Source organism: Varanus komodoensis, unplaced genomic scaffold (assembly GCF_004798865.1).
Source record: "Varanus komodoensis strain SLA01 unplaced genomic scaffold, ASM479886v1 scaffold20_1, whole genome shotgun sequence".
In the NCBI taxonomy this organism is placed as follows: domain Eukaryota; kingdom Metazoa; phylum Chordata; class Lepidosauria; order Squamata; family Varanidae; genus Varanus; species Varanus komodoensis.
Window position 1 is genome coordinate 16,495,389 of NW_025335587.1, and position 15,238 is coordinate 16,510,626.

The following is a 15,238-nucleotide window of genomic DNA, read 5'->3' on the forward strand; positions in this document are numbered from 1 at the left end:
CCCCCCCCCCCCCCCATTTTTTTCAATACACTTCTACATTCAAGGTTACCCGAATTTTGTTGCAACCTACGGTCGAGGATATCCTGGTTTTGCCCCCAGTTATAGTTATCAGTTCCCAGGTATGTGAACTTTTAATATCGCACATTTCACAAAAACACATTTCCAATCTGTTAAGGCTGCTTCCCCAGACACATGGTATAGGCAGTAAGTCCTAGAGGACTTACTTCAGAGTCGCTCCATTGTGAAGTCCCTGAATGAGCTGAGATAGAAGAAGAATCTGTACCAAAGCAGTGCTCTGTATGTTTCAGCGGAGGAAAGCTCCACAACTCCCAGTGTGCCCCAGTGAACATAGCTGGGAATTGTGGCCTTTTTCTCTGTCTAAACCTCGGTAGGATTACACCCTAAAAGGGAAGAGTTTTGGGGATGGAATTTCCACTTATTTTCAGTTAATGTACAAAAAAGAAGTCTTTCCATTATCCTTTGCAATTGGAAACAAAGTTTCCTGGGAAGGGGGGGGAAAGAAAGTTTGAGTGTTAATTGGTACTGGTTATTTAAATACAACCTTCTTCAGACAAGCAAAGATCAGTCCTGATCCGCGTTTGGACATCTTTTTTGGTCGTGAGTCAATTTGTTGTGTTACGCAAACGGCTCCGTAGCACACGTTGCAAAGACGAGACGTCAGCCTGCCGCTTTCCCTGTTTGTTTCTGCTTCCCTTTTGCTTCTGCTGTGCACAGCTCTGCTGCATTTAGCAGCCTCCATCCACTCCGAGTTTAATACCGCTTGTCGTCACTTTGAGAACTCCTGAGGTATTGAAATGGTAGGCTAGCTGGCTTTTAAACATCCCCTCCTGCCGGTAATGAGAGCCCCTTCTATTTCATCTCTGCTGCTATCAACAGGCAGTCACTGAAACCAAATGCCCGGTATTTTGTTTTATGCCGGCAATGCTTCAAGCTTTAAACCAGAGATGACAGAAAGAGTTCAGTGTGTGGTTGTTTTCCGCCTGTTCCCTGCCTCGGGATTTGTGGGGAGGGCCATGAAGCGAATTTCTGACTGGGCTAAAAGCAAGGGCCACCTGGAGACCACGGTTAGGAGACTTGTGCTGCCTGCTGAAATTCATTAATGTGTATCAGAAGGGCAAGGTAAAGCCATTTTGCCCTGCTTTTTGTAATTATGTACAAAGGAAATGACAAAACCCAGCTTTGCTTGCATTAATTATTACACCTGAGTTCTGCTCCTACCGGAGAAATGTTAGGTACAGAGAAAACTAGCACAGCCTGAAACAGGGCAGTCTTCTCCAACCTGTTGTCTTCCAGGTGTGCAGGAGAACAACTCCCATCTTCTCAATTGGGTTTGCTGGCTGGGGATGATGGGAGTTCGAGCACAGCAAACAGACACTCAGGTGGGAAAGCTTGAACTACAGTGATATGCATTGCAAAAGCAAGCCGCATTCACTGGGTTAATCATTTCTGAATTCTGCAGAGGTGAGAATACTTCATACACCTCGATTTTGTCCGTACAGAATAAGGCCTGGCCGGAGTTTTAGAGGACTTGAACTTTTGCCTTCTGGCTGGCACATTCACTGCTGTGTTGAGCAACACTCTGGCCACAAACCGCTACATGTGTACTAGATAGAATGGTGGAGATCTGTGGCCAAGTCAGTTTCTCCTCTTGGGGAAGCCAGCAGAAGGGGAAGGCGCTGAAGGAAGGGATGAAGCCCAACCATCGCCCAACGTTTCTGATCTTGCCATGGCTAGTGTTTCCTAAAATGTTTAGGTTGTTAGGAGATACGGAATCAGATCCTAACATCCAGTCTGGTTTGTTCCTTACATTGCAAACATTTGGAGATTAGCATAGAATAGGAGAGTTGGAAGGGGCTAGAGGGCCATTGGGTCCAGCCCCTGCTCAGTGCTGGACGCCCAGCTAACCCACCCCTCTTAGGTGGCTGTCCAGCTGGATCTTGAACGCCTCCTGTGCGGGAGAGCCCACCACCCCCCTAGGTCATGGGTTTCATCATCACACTGCTGTTACAGTCCCGATGCTTTTTGTGATATTCTGCTGGAACCTGGCTTGATGTGATTTGAGTTGGGACAAGGAGAAGAGATCCTGGCTTCCCTCTTTCTGTCAACCTTTCAAATACTTGACGAGTGCTATTATATCTCCTCTCAGTCTTTTATTGAGGCTAAGCATGCCCAGTTCCTTCACTCTCTCCTCATAGGGCTTGGTTTCCAGTCCCTGGATCATCCTTGTTGCCCTCCTCTGAACCCTTTCCAGCCTGTCCACATCTTTCTTAAACTGTGGTGCCCAGAACTGGACACAGGACTCCGGAAGAGGCCTGACCAGTGCTGAGTAAAGGGGAACTAGGACCTCAGGGGATTTGGGAATGATTCTTCTGTTCTATTCTTCTGTTCTATTAATGTGGCCTAAAATAGCACATGCTCTTTTTGCAGCCGCATCACATCGTTGGCTCACATTCCGCTTATGACCTACAATGCCAAGATCCTTCTCTCTTGCAGGACTGTTGAGCCAAGTATTCCCCACCTTGTAACAGGTTATATCCTTCAGTTGCTGAAGTCCAGCCATGGGAGTTTCAGTTAATACCTATCAGGTCATATTCACCCTCCTGTATTAAAGGGTTCAAGTTCATTCTGTTCTGTTTGTTTCCCATATTCCAGGCATTAGTATAATGACATCAAAGACCACTTGCTTTAAAAGGGGAAACATCTTCTGTACTTGCTACATCCCTGACCACCTGCTAAAACCCCTTCCTCTATTATTCTCTCTTGTTGGAAGCTCTTCTAGAACCATGGTACACCTCACTGATTTACCTGCAGCCGTGTCTCCCACTTTATATTAAAAAGAAAGAAGGTGTTTGTCTCTTACAACAGGGAGTGGCCTTTCTAGTGCTTCTGCCTACAACTCTTATCCTCCCTCACCATTGACTGTGCTGGCTAGGGCTCATGGGAGTTGTAGTGCGAAACATCTTGAGGGCCTCTGCTTGAGCCAAACTTTCGTTGTTACGTGCCAACAAGTAACCTCTGACTTACGGTGACCCTCTGAATTGAGTGCCTTCCAGATTGCTCTGACCTGGCAGCCTTGTGAACTCAAGGCTTCTGAGATGGAAGCAATCCATCTCAGAGTTGTTCTTCCTCCTCCTCCTCCTCCTCCTCCTCCTCCTCCTCCTCTTCTCCTGCCTTCAGCTCTCCCTTGCATGTGATAAAGAGATGCTAGGAAAGCACGTTGTATGTTGCCCTGCAAAGTGTGATTAGTAGTTTGGAATAAACCTGAGCAGCTGCAACATGCGATGATGTGCCCGGCAGAAGCGCCTTTGTGTTCACATCCGTGTGAGCGTGTTGGAGACGAGACGTCCCGCTCCTCTTGTCCGATGCTTCACATCGGCAAAACCGGCCGCTTGTGCAACGCCACCGTTCAGACGCCCTGGAAAGGCATCCCTGAACCCTTTTTCAGAGGCAAAATGCACAGTCAGCAATATTTGTCTCTTGGCCCAGAAACTGGGGAATTGGGGCCCTTGGGTGCAAGTCCCACTGTGATGCCTGGAAGCACCCGTACTGGGAGGCATCCTCCCGTCCTCCGCCTGCATTTTCCGCTAGTTGGAGATTTTTGCCAGCCTAGCTGCACCAGGCAGGAAGAAGGCTGGGACGACTTCGGGATGCCTCTTCAGTCACTCTCTTCCTCCCAAATGCCCCACTCTCCCTGTCTCCGAGGTCACTTTCCTGAATTCAGAGAGCTTCTACCACTGTTCTTCCTGTGCTGGCTGAGAGGAGAGGACTGAAACTCCTGCTGTTCCTCCTGTTACCCCTCAAGTACCGTCTGGGGGCCTTATAATCGTTGTCTCTGAGTGTATGTAAAATCCGTTCTTCCTCTTAACAGCTTTCCTTATTTCAGTCAGCAGCCCACTGCTCCATCCCAGGAGTCTCAGTGAACTATCGGCATAACTGAGATCGAATATTTCATTTACCAGCCACCAGGTGCAGACATAAATATAAAAAGGGATATGCACACGCTGTGGAAAATACACCTTGTAAAAGGAGAATACATCCCATTTTTCAAAGCAGGATCAAACCGCAGGTCTGCATTATGGTTAGTCTTGCCAGGATATAGCTTCATTTAAACATTTTATTTATTTATTTATTTATATCTAAAGTTCTTATAAACCGTTCTTCAGCGGACACTCTAGTGAAACTTACCCAGGCATTAAAGTATGTGAGCCCTCATGTAAAGTCACCGGCATTTCTTTAAAGAATGTCCAGGTGTGGTCGGGTTTACGTTTATTTGAAATCACTGCTGGAAAATACCTTTGGAGTTTCCTCATCTTCAGTGATGGTGTCCACCTGAAATGAAAATGTCACTCTAAAGGGGAGAGAAAGAACCAGCTGCAGTGCTCTTGGTCATCAGAGCCATGTGCTCATGTGCTGTTGCTCATGCGCATTTATTTGTTGTGTCACCCTAGGCAATTCTGGACTCTAGAACTTAAGGCCAAACCAAGCTTTGGGTGCAAATGTCTGTGTTTCAACCCTCCTTCCTCCTTAGAGAGGGGATTTTCAACAAAGTAGGTGCTTACCTTTTTTTCTCCCAACCTGATGGAATTCCAAATGTGTATTTCTAAGAGTCATATGGAATCAGTTTGGGGACAAAATCAGTTGGAAAGAATTACAGTGAAATTCCATAGAGTCATGGACTTTGTCCAAAGATAGATCTAGGCAGAGTTCCTCTTCCCCATCTAACTTCCAGTGCCTCCTTTGACCAAATCACGTGTGACATTGTCTAGGTCCAGGGTGGGCAGGAATTAGTTCTCCAGAAGTTTGGGACTTCAGCTTCTAGCAGTGCTGATCGTTGGTCATGCTGGCAGGGACCTCTGGGAGCTGAAGCGCCGAACATCTGGAGTTCTGCTTTCTCCCCACTGTCGGTCTTGTGAGCTCTCATGCATATGAACTGAGGATGCAACATGTATATTTACTTGTCTCCTTACAATTATGTGTATTCCACATTTTGCAATAGAAAGCCTTCCAAGGCAGCTTCTTACGAATGTCAAGATACCGTTTTTAAAAACTCCATAAACAGTGTCACCAACCAGCAAGTCATCAGCACCCTTCCTACAGGGTGGTCGTGGTAGCTGACCCTGGAAAGGCAGGGGAGAGTTCAGCAGGAAGTGTTCCCCTAAGCTTGGCCTTCCATGCTGAAGTCTAGCTAGTCTGAGCATTTCCTGAAATACTCCCCATGGTACCTGCATTATTTTAAGTTTCTAGTACCTTGCAGTAGATTCACTGCATGACCAGGGTGTTGGAATAAGCGATTCCTTCCCTGTTGCTCTCTTGACTGTCCAGCATGACTCTCCACAGATCACTTAACCTCTCCAAATTTCTACATGTCTTTTTATGGAAATTGAAGGTAGAGGTAACCTGGTTGATCTTTGGCTTGATTCACACATGCAGTTTAACACCATGTGACAATCACGGATCAGTAGAAATGTGGCCAAGTCAACGCTAGTTTTAAAAGGAACAATGGAGCAAAACTTGAGATTCTGTCACCATCCCTTCTCTTGGGAGCTAGTGACCATCATTAGGTTTTACTTAACTTCCTGGGTAGTGCAGTTGGCTAGTTGGGAGACGGGTGGCCAGGTTCCCGTTTGTTCCTCACAGATCAGTAATTTCTAGGTCTTGTGCGTATTTTCTGTTTCTTCTTGCCATTCCGTCTAGCATCTATTTGTCAGCTCCTGGCTGTTGACCTTGCTGGTTTGAATCCATGTTCCACCCATGCCTTTCCATCATGTGAAGCCTTATAGGTTTTCCACGTGCCATTTATCTCCTTCCAGAGGCGTCTCAGTCTGTGGGTGAGCCAGTTCCTGTAGAACGGCCTTTCCCACAGCTGGGAATGATGGGAGTTGAATCCAGCACATCGGGAGAGTGCCGGAATGGGGAAGCTTGCGGTTGGCCATAGTGCTGGAACTTCCAAATCCCAAGAATATCCTTCCCATGTTTGTGCGTGAAACAGAGCATGATAAGAGCAATTCCCTGCCAAAGCACAGCTGGGAGACTCATTCCCACAATTCCCACAAACAGGGACTCATTCCCACAATTGCATGGGAAGGTGCTGAGGGTGCTTCAGAAGATCCTTGTGAAGACACTGAAGTGAAGCAGGCAAACCTCCCTCTATGAACAGCCCTTTTGGCCTCCTTGTCTCTCTAATGCCATAAGCAGACAGGCTTCTTGTTAGAGTCGGGTTTGATTTATGGACCAGGGTTCGTTCCTTCATTCCTCTCTACCCAGCTCCTGGTCGTTTACTGCTGGGCTTCTGAGCAAAGCACAGTTGATGTCCAAAAGGCCTCTTGTAGGAGCAGTTGGGAGAATCAAGAAGGAATCAAAATCCTCTGGAGTGTTTTCAGCCAGGACAGAGTTCGGTTCTGCCCAGGCTCTGTGGAACTAAATTGGGGTCACTCGGAAAGAGCAATGGCGAGACACACCTTTGTATCTGTACACCCAGAGTTTGGGATTGGTTGGGACTTGACTTTCTTTAACCCTCATTACTATATGTCAGAAACTTTCATTACAGCACAGGCCTGGTGTCAGTTCCTATTACAACATGGATGTGTTAGGGAACCTAAATATAGGACAGTTCTAAAGCATGTACTGAAATAAGATAATGGAAGTCAGATTACCCCAAAGAGATTATGCTCTCCCTTGCATTAAAATAATGAAATATTCTGCTGCTAGGTTAGCGTTCAAGGGGACCCGTTGTTGCCCCTGGGTTTTAGAGTTTAATAGCAGTGGGCTTGGTCCTGGCTGCTCTCTCTTAATTGAGGACATACACATTTTGCTTGTTGGTTTTATGAGCAAATAAAATGCAGTCAACACTGCCTCGAAATGCGATATTTACTTCTCTCGGGTGAAAGAGTGTCACAAACCACCTGTTTTATTACGTGTGTTTTCATTGTTTGGGGAGAGGGGAAGACTCTTGTTCTTATTCACAGCGGTTTTGGGGTTCTTTATGATGTCTCCTGCTGGAGCCAAATGTCTTAAATACTTGGCAGGTAAAACCTCTGGCATACTGGCCCATCTCTGAGCTGGCTGAGTCCCTGTTGCAATATTGTTGGCTATCTCAATGCATATCCATGGACAGTGCCTTAAACATCCTAGCCATTGCCCTGGCTTTCTAGAGGTGATACGGGAGCTGCCTCACTGCTCATTTGTACTCCAGATCCTTCCTTGAGGGTTAATTATGGGCTTGCTGAGATACGGAGAGGACCTCACTGAAGGGAGGAGCAACCCTGTCCTCTTAGGGAGGGTGCCAGGGGACTGCTCTTGAGAAAGCCCTCCCGGGACCCATTCATCCCCAGAAATCACCAGTTCCTGGTGAGATCTAACACAACGCACTTTTGAACATTGTTTTCCCAGATAGAGCCATGTATGTTCCTTTTTTTTTTTTTGCTAGAGACTTCTATTGCATAATTCAGAAAAGTTCCCCTTTCAAAGGATAACTTACGTTTTGTTTCACACAGAGGGCTCCAATTTCCCTGAAAATGAATTAAGTTCTCCCTCACCCCTCTTCCAGGTTCCCTTAGATTAGGCTTCATTATCTGGGCACATTTAATCTCGGTCCAGGCTGGGCTTTGTGACTGCAATAGGCTGTGTAAGGAATGGCCAGGCCGTCTCCAGAAAGGGGAATACGCTTCAGGAGGGGAACACTTGCTCTGTCCCTCCGGGGTCTCCTCTGTCCTCAAGCCCCCTCCCTGAAACCAGTTCCGTATCCCTGCCATAGATAATCCACATTGCCTAAAGAAATGGCTTCTCCCGTCCAGTCCCCCACGGGTCCAGGAAGAGGGGGGGGTTCAGGAGGGGGGGGTCCAAATACCCCCCTCCCGAGGTGCAAAAGCCAAGGGACTGGTGCCAAAGCTTCGGAAAGCCCAGTCCAGACAGTTTCGGCTGTCCCTCCTACGTTCTCTCTCTCTCTCTCTCGTTCTCTGACCAGCGTGCCCTGCCGGCCCAGCATGGCCCAGTTTACCTGTGGGGCCAGCCACACAGCGGGGCTCAGAGCTGCCTTGCAAGGTTGTGCAATGCCAGGCAGCAGCTGTTGCATGAGGGTTAGACAACTGGCCAATAAGCCACAACTCTCTCACCTTTAAGAGGTGTACAATCCTCCTTTGATTTTGTTTTTTTTACCGGAGCCGCAAGTCTTGCTTGCTCAACTCTCCTTTCTGGAATGTGCTACCTTATTGACTCACAATTAATTTCCTGCCTGTTTTTTTTTTTTAATTATGCTGTATGATTGTTTTGTATTGTGGTTTGCTTACTGGAACCATAAATAGTTTGAGAACTTTAGTTAGAAAGCAAAATACATGTTTAAGTAGTAGTAATAATAATACATAAATAATGTCATCTATACAATCATTTACCCCAATATCATGACAGACATTTCTGGAAGCTAAGGAAAATTTTCCAGGCTTTGGCAACTAAAGACACAATCCTAGATTTAAAAAGGCCTACCTTCCAGCATGATGGGAGTTGTGAGTCTTTTTTTCTGCCTAGCCTTGTCTAGGATTATAGCCTCAGGCTTCAATCCTGTGTACACCTAACCTGGGGAGAAGCTCCATTCATTCAGTGAGACCTACTTCTGAGTAAATGCACATAGGATTATCCAGCATCTGGCCTTATCTCCCCAAGTTTCATTGCTTCTCAACTTGCAGTCTTTAATAGTTTGTTATGCTTTTAGAAACCATTCACAATTGCTTGCAGTCTTGTTTCCCCTTAAATAATAATCATTTTAAAAGTTCTGGAACTTATCTTTTCAGTTTAATCTATTAATTTCTCTTCTTATTTCACTTTGCAGACTATTTGCCGATTTCACAAGACATAATTTTTATCAACTAGTTCTTAAAGATGCATAACAAATTAATTGGGGTTTACTGCAGTGCTAATGAGAAAGAGAGAGATCTGGGTGGTCCCTACATTAATGCTCGTATGCACTGGGGGGAATAAATCCTTCCTGACTTCTTTGGCTGACTGGACTTTTTTTTTTTAAGGAAGCCTCCATATCTTTTCCTGTTTTTTGATTTTGCTTTCTGCTTTTTGTTTCTTCTGCTTTGTATGAGTTGATTTTAATACCCACGTGGAATGTAACTCACACTGGAGCGGGCTGGGGAACCACAGCATTACAATTTCTCACAAACATTTAGGGACAGTACATGGGTGTTCATCGAAATGCGTGCTTTGCCCAGCTTAAAAAGATTTGGACAGGTGCTCAGGCTTTTGAGCATGGCATCAGGGATCACTGCCGTTCTCTAGGGTGCTGGTGGTTACAGCTGTTAGACAAACGAGGAGGATGAAATCTAATTACCTTACGAGGCACAATCCAGTAATCACGAAAATTAATCCAGATTGCTGGCCACTGCACCCTGCTGCACCCCCTCTCCCACACCTTGGAAGTTCCATTTTGCTTGGGTGGTCCTTCTTGCCTCCGCCACACCTGCACGGAAGCCAAGAAGCTCTGCTTGGAGAACCAAATTGCGGCCTCTCCGAAAGAGAGCTCACCTTGACAATGAATTCACAGACTTTTGTTATGACCTCTGCCAGCCCCAGGGGCTCCGTGGCGAGTCGTTGCCCATAATGCTGGGCTCTGCCTACCTGTGCTGCTGAGTCTCGCGACTTAAGTGGCAGGCCAGGCACAGCCATCCTGGGGTGAAGGCCTTCGGCAGCCCACTGGGTCCTTTGGCCGGGGCCTAGTTTTCCCATTCCTAGAGGAGATCAGCCCTGACTGCTCTTTAGAAGGCCACATCCTGAAGATGAAGCTCAAATGCTTTGGCCACCTAATGAGAAGGAAGGACTCCCTGGAGAAGAGCCCAATGCTGGGAACAATAGATGGCAAAAGAAGAAGGGGGCGGCAGAGGATGAGGTGGCTGGATGGGGTCACTGAAGCAGTCAGCGTGAGCTTAGGTGGACTCCGGGGGAAGGTGGGGGACAGGAAGGCCTGGAGGAGTGTTGTCCATGGGGTCGCGATGGGTCGGACGTGACTTCGCGACTAACAACAACAACAACAACAACAAGTTTTTCCATGGGGTGGGGGTGGAGGAAGTACACCTGTTCCTGAGCTTGCCCACCTTCCAGTGGCAGGTCATTTCCCCTGAGCTGATGCTCCTTCCCTGCATGTAGAAAGCTAGCACAGTTGGGGAGAAGGGTCTTCACGTAGCCTTCTCCTTGACATGCTAGGTTTCTGCTTGCAGGGAGTTCATGCCAGGGTGGCGGGAAGCAGGGTGGAGGACTGTTCCATCCCCTGAGCCCCTGTTTGCAGTGTCTGCACTCCTTTACTCCAGACTTTAGGGCTCTGTGCCATGTACACACCTCAAATTTGTAGCAGTCCAGCACATCCAGAGGGTCTCGACTTGGGGAAGGCTGACCGTCTGGGAAAGTCTGTTTTTATATTCTTCAGCAAGACTGGAGTCACCCAGACCTATAAAAAGTGGCAATGCAAATTAAGCCTTTATATTCCCGCCCAAAGTTTGTGAGAAATTGGTTGCACGCTTGCAGTAGGACTGTAATGCATTTTAAAATATTTGTTTAATTCACTTGTTAAAAAGTCAGTCACCACAGGCACAGCTGATGCTTGATGTAATAACGGTTTGCTTTTATTTCACTTTTTACCTTCTGGTCTCTTGTTTCCTTTTTTGCAAGCTATGTCTTTTAAAACTTGTATGGCTTTTTAATTATTATTTTTGGAGGGATTGCTATAATTTGCTTTGCATTTGTGATATTGTCATAAAGTGCATGATTTTGCAGCCATTTTAACTGTTGTATGATTTTTCTTTCTTTGCTTTGGTTTCTTTTTGTAAGTAGTTCATCTGTGCTTTTCTTTTCTTCTTTCTTTTCTTTTTGGAAAAAAATACCCTGTAAGCAACCAAGTTAGACCAAATGATAATAAATGGTTACAATAGACAAGCTGTGTTTCTGCTGTCTTAGCTTTGCTGTTTCAATTCGGCTGCACCAAATAACCAGTACCAATAACAATGTAATGAAATAATACTTCATGAGTGATATGTGTGAAACTCTTTTTCTCATGCTCTGCTACAGACAAAATCTCCCCTTTTAGCTCAAGGATCTTCCATTTCACTCTAAAAGTAATGACCACATGGCGATGAATGCTGAGGCATCTCTGCATTAATTTATTACAGTTCATTATATGTCCCCTTCCAGGATACAGATCCTACCAAAATGTGGCTTACAAGTAACATAACAATAATATACTTGCCTGCTTCATTGTGACACCATAGAGATGAGTAGCATATGGACCACAGTGACCCCAGTTGTCCTAACTGTCCATTGTTAAACAAACAAAACAAAACAAAACAAAACAAAAATAAGCTGCTAGTCCTCATGAGCACAGGCATATTTTAGAGAATAGGATAGAAACAAAAACACCTGCAAAGTACAAGACTGTTTGTGGTCGGGTTCGGATGGTTTCCAGGCCCACTCAACAAGGTTCTTGAAAGGCTGTGAAATTGTGTTTGCATCTCAACCCATGGAGGGGAACTTCTTTCTGTAAAAAAAGATGCTGCTTGTGCACCCACCTAGCTTTTTAACAAAATAATGCACTAATTTGATTCATTATATGGAAGGAATGTAAAGGCCTCCTTTCTCCTCGTTATATATGTTCTTTGCCAGTGAATGAGGGGTTCACGTTCGTTTATAGTTTTTCATCCCAAAGTTAGCAGGAATTTTCGGTGGGCCCAGACATCAAAATTATTAAGGTGCTACTTCGTCACACTCGCACAACATCCGTCCTGGGTTGGTCCGGCTGGAAATGCTGTGTGTGTGTAGATATTTATAGAACAAATACATGGAAAACACGGTGGGGATCAGAGGGAGTTGCCACAAGATTTCCTTAACTCGATTCGCTCTGGGTGTTGTGGTGGTGGTTGCCGAGTTCATGCGGGGTCGTGGTGAAGAGCACGGGCTGGGACCTGGGCGACCTGGGTTTTAGTCCCCACCTGGCCACAGAACCAACTGGGTAACTTTGGGCCAGTCGCAGGCTCTCAGCCCAGCCTACCTCACAGGGTTGTTGTGGGGATGAGAGGGGGAACAGGAGGAAGAGAATGGTGTGAGCTGCTTTGAGTTCTTAGAGAGAGAGAGAGGTGGGTTCTAAATCGAATTAATAAATAATTCAAGTTTTCACCCACAACATTTTCAATACCTCTGGAATCCAGTGCTACTTTTTCTGATGTTCTCCATAATGGCTTTAAGGCCACTTCTAAACCACAGGGTGTTGCAGTGATGTATTGAAGAATGTAGAGGTGGGTTATGGCCCTGCCAACAGAGGGATTCTACCTAAGAAAAGCTGCTGCCCCCACCCTGAGAAGGGGGGGGGGGGTGACAGAAGTGTTTAGATGTGAGGATACAAGCAGCAGGTGTGCTGTGCTAACATGACTAGGTACGCAACTCTTGGGTCACACCTCTACTCGAGGCACTCCCCAACCTCAGGTAGGTCACACCAGTTTTTCCTGCAAAACCGTTTTTGAAAAAGTCAGACCAGAACTGAAAAGGGAACATTAGTGCCACGGGACAGGAGAAATTCTTACTTAAATCAAGCAAACTTAATTTATGAACTTTGGTTTGAGTTGAAGGCACGGAGCGGAACTAGAATGGGAGTGTGATTGGATGAATTAATGCGTACAGCTTTGGGATTCTTTTCGTTTGTGTCATTCGCTCCACCTTGTAGACAGGTGTATGTCCAAATGTGTAACCAAAAAACCCCAAACATGCAACAGGAACTCTGTACGTAGCATGAAAACACAGTCCCCAAAGTGGGGAGAAACACATGAATTGCATGAAGAATTAAAAACGCACAGGACAAAAAACCTTCTGTAAGCCAACATTTCCAGAATAAGCCATAGTTTTACTGGGCAATTGACTCTGCTTCGTGTTTTTGTTTGGCTTGGTTAAGCTTTTTGAGAACAAGAGCCTTTCGAGATAATGAAAAGGGTTTACATGTTTAGTGAATTTATAGTTCTAGCAGCCTTCCTATAATGCACGGGAACAAGAGACATGAGCCGTGCACCAGAGCAGCGTTTGATAGTTACAAATGAGGTTCAGGTTTTTCTGTTGATTGGAGTGGTAGATGAAAATTTGCTATTTATATCAGAGAGGCCATAAACATGCTCTCCTGTGGACAGGTATAGTAATGCTCTACCTAGGGTTTCAAAAAAAATAGAGCAACTGTTCTAGGTTCCTGTGTTAAAGGGTTATCATTGTCAAGATGGGAGAAGGCAAGCAAATGTTGAAGGGGCTGAAACTGGCAGAAGGCTAAAACATTTTTGCCTTTTAGTTTTGGTGGGGAGATAAGAAAAGAGGTGTCCAGTCATAGGTTCCGGACAGACAAGATGAAGCTTTGGGCGCACAGCACAGTATAGTGGTTAGAGCACTGAGCTGGGATCCCGGAATTCTTGATCCTAGTCCTTATTTGGCCATGAAGCTCACCAGGTGACTTTGGGCCAATAACTGATTCTCAGCCTAACCTACCTTGCAGGGTTGTTGTGAAGGTAAGCATATCTGAGAGAGATGGTTTAACTTGGAGTCCTGCACTGGACCCAGTGGCCCCTTCCTACTCATCTTGGATTCTATAAAAATGGAGAATAGGAAGCCCATATAAGCCATCTCAGGTTCCTTACAGAAGGTAAACAGTGAGGAAAGAAGCATAATAAATAAATAAACGACTTAGAGCACTTTTTAAAAAAAAGGGTACCCTATTTATGGATGACAGGTCTGTCCTTGCTGTTAGCAATCTCAGCTACAAAAAAAGTCATGCGGATATAAATAAATATCAGGTGCTATTTCCTTTCTCCTACGCATAGGGACTTTCCAGCAGCATTTGGACTGAAAGCATCCATCCAATCCAGAAAGGTTTTTCTCACGCACCTAAAACTGGCAGTTGTAGGAAGAGTCCCATTTCTCTAGTGAAGGAATTGTGCCTTTGGGGTTACTCTGTTTCCAGATAACAGAAGCACTTCCAGGGGGAGAAGGGGGACAGATCCGTGACCTCTAAATCCGAGCACAGCATTTAGGCACAGCCAGTAATGACTGCAGGTGTTTGAGAGCTTTGAAGAAGACACTCACAGCAGAACCGTTCTCCAAGTCTGTCCGCCTTCTCACCAGCTGCTGCTGCTCCTCTCTCTCTCCCTCTCTCTCTCTCCCTCTCTCTCTCCCCCCCCTATCATGGCTACCAATTCCTTTCTGGACACACAGGGATTGAGCAAACAAGCAGGCTGCAGCATCCCCCGGCCTTCCCCTCCTCACCTGTGTTGCTTGGTCCAGAGCAAGAGACAGGTGAACACACAGGTGCACTGCCAAGGAGAAGCAGCAACTCTCGGGGGTCTTGTCAGTGTCCAGCAGAGTCTCTTCCCTGACACTGGGCACAACCCACAACTAAGTTCTCCTCAGGCCTCATCAAAACCAGTGCGGGTACCGCAGGCACTCCTGATTTCTCTGGGCTAACGAACGGTGTGTGAAGGAGGCAACAATCGCTGGGATGGCAGCTTCATCTTGTAGAAGGACATTGTCTCTGTCCCTTTCTCTGCCCTGCAGATGTTTACAGTTTGCTTTGGTTCCTCAGCACTGGGGCCGTCCCTTGCCCCCTTTCCTCCCGTTTATTGCCGGCCGTTCAGATTCTGACCTAATCTTTCCAGCTCTGCGCTCCTTTTGTTTATCTAAAAAGTGCTGGCAACATCTGCGTGGCATCAAATGGTTTTTTCAAAGTGCATATTAAATCAGCCAGAGTGAGTTTAATTATAATTTGTCAGACCCTTCCATTCTCATTTCCATCAGTGTGAAATGAAATGACACGGACGGAATGCCCCCGCCAATATTCGCACCACCTTGCGCACACGCTCGTACCCCTTCTGCCTCCTGTTCGTTCATCAGCCCCAAAATTTTGTTTCTCTTCCTCACAAACTTGCAAACCTGGAACATGGTGGGCTTTCCGATGTCATTTGCATCTCCGGCTGAGGAGAAGACAGGCAGTTCGGCAGAAACGGATCTCAGTGTTTCTGCTACTTCTCCCCCACACTCCCCAATGCAAGCAGGGTAGGTTAGCCTGGTTTCCCCCTGCAAAATGTGGGGAAATGGGGCCTAACCGGGAACCTAGGAAGTGACCTCTTAGACCCCTGGAAGAGTAGAGTTGGAAGGGCCAGAGGGCCACCATGGTGGGCCAACCCCTGCTCGGTGCAAGACTCCCAGTTAA

At 46.3% G+C, this 15,238-nt stretch overlaps 1 protein-coding gene across 19 annotated transcripts in view; it reads left to right on the plus strand.

Annotated features, from left to right (window-relative positions):
* The window catches only part of MSI2 (musashi RNA binding protein 2), a 437,270-nt gene that overhangs the window by 345,327 nt on the left and 76,705 nt on the right, over nucleotides 1-15,238 (plus strand). For 17 of the 19 annotated variants that reach the window (XM_044430042.1, XM_044430028.1, XM_044430029.1 and 14 more), the window contains one exon: nucleotides 45-119. In XM_044430042.1, the coding sequence (XP_044285977.1) occupies nucleotides 45-119 (75 nt within the window). Of the gene's footprint in view, nucleotides 1-44; nucleotides 120-8,842; nucleotides 9,790-15,238 lie in introns of those variants that run through there. The other 2 variants (XM_044430046.1, XM_044430048.1) reach the window with 2 other exon arrangements.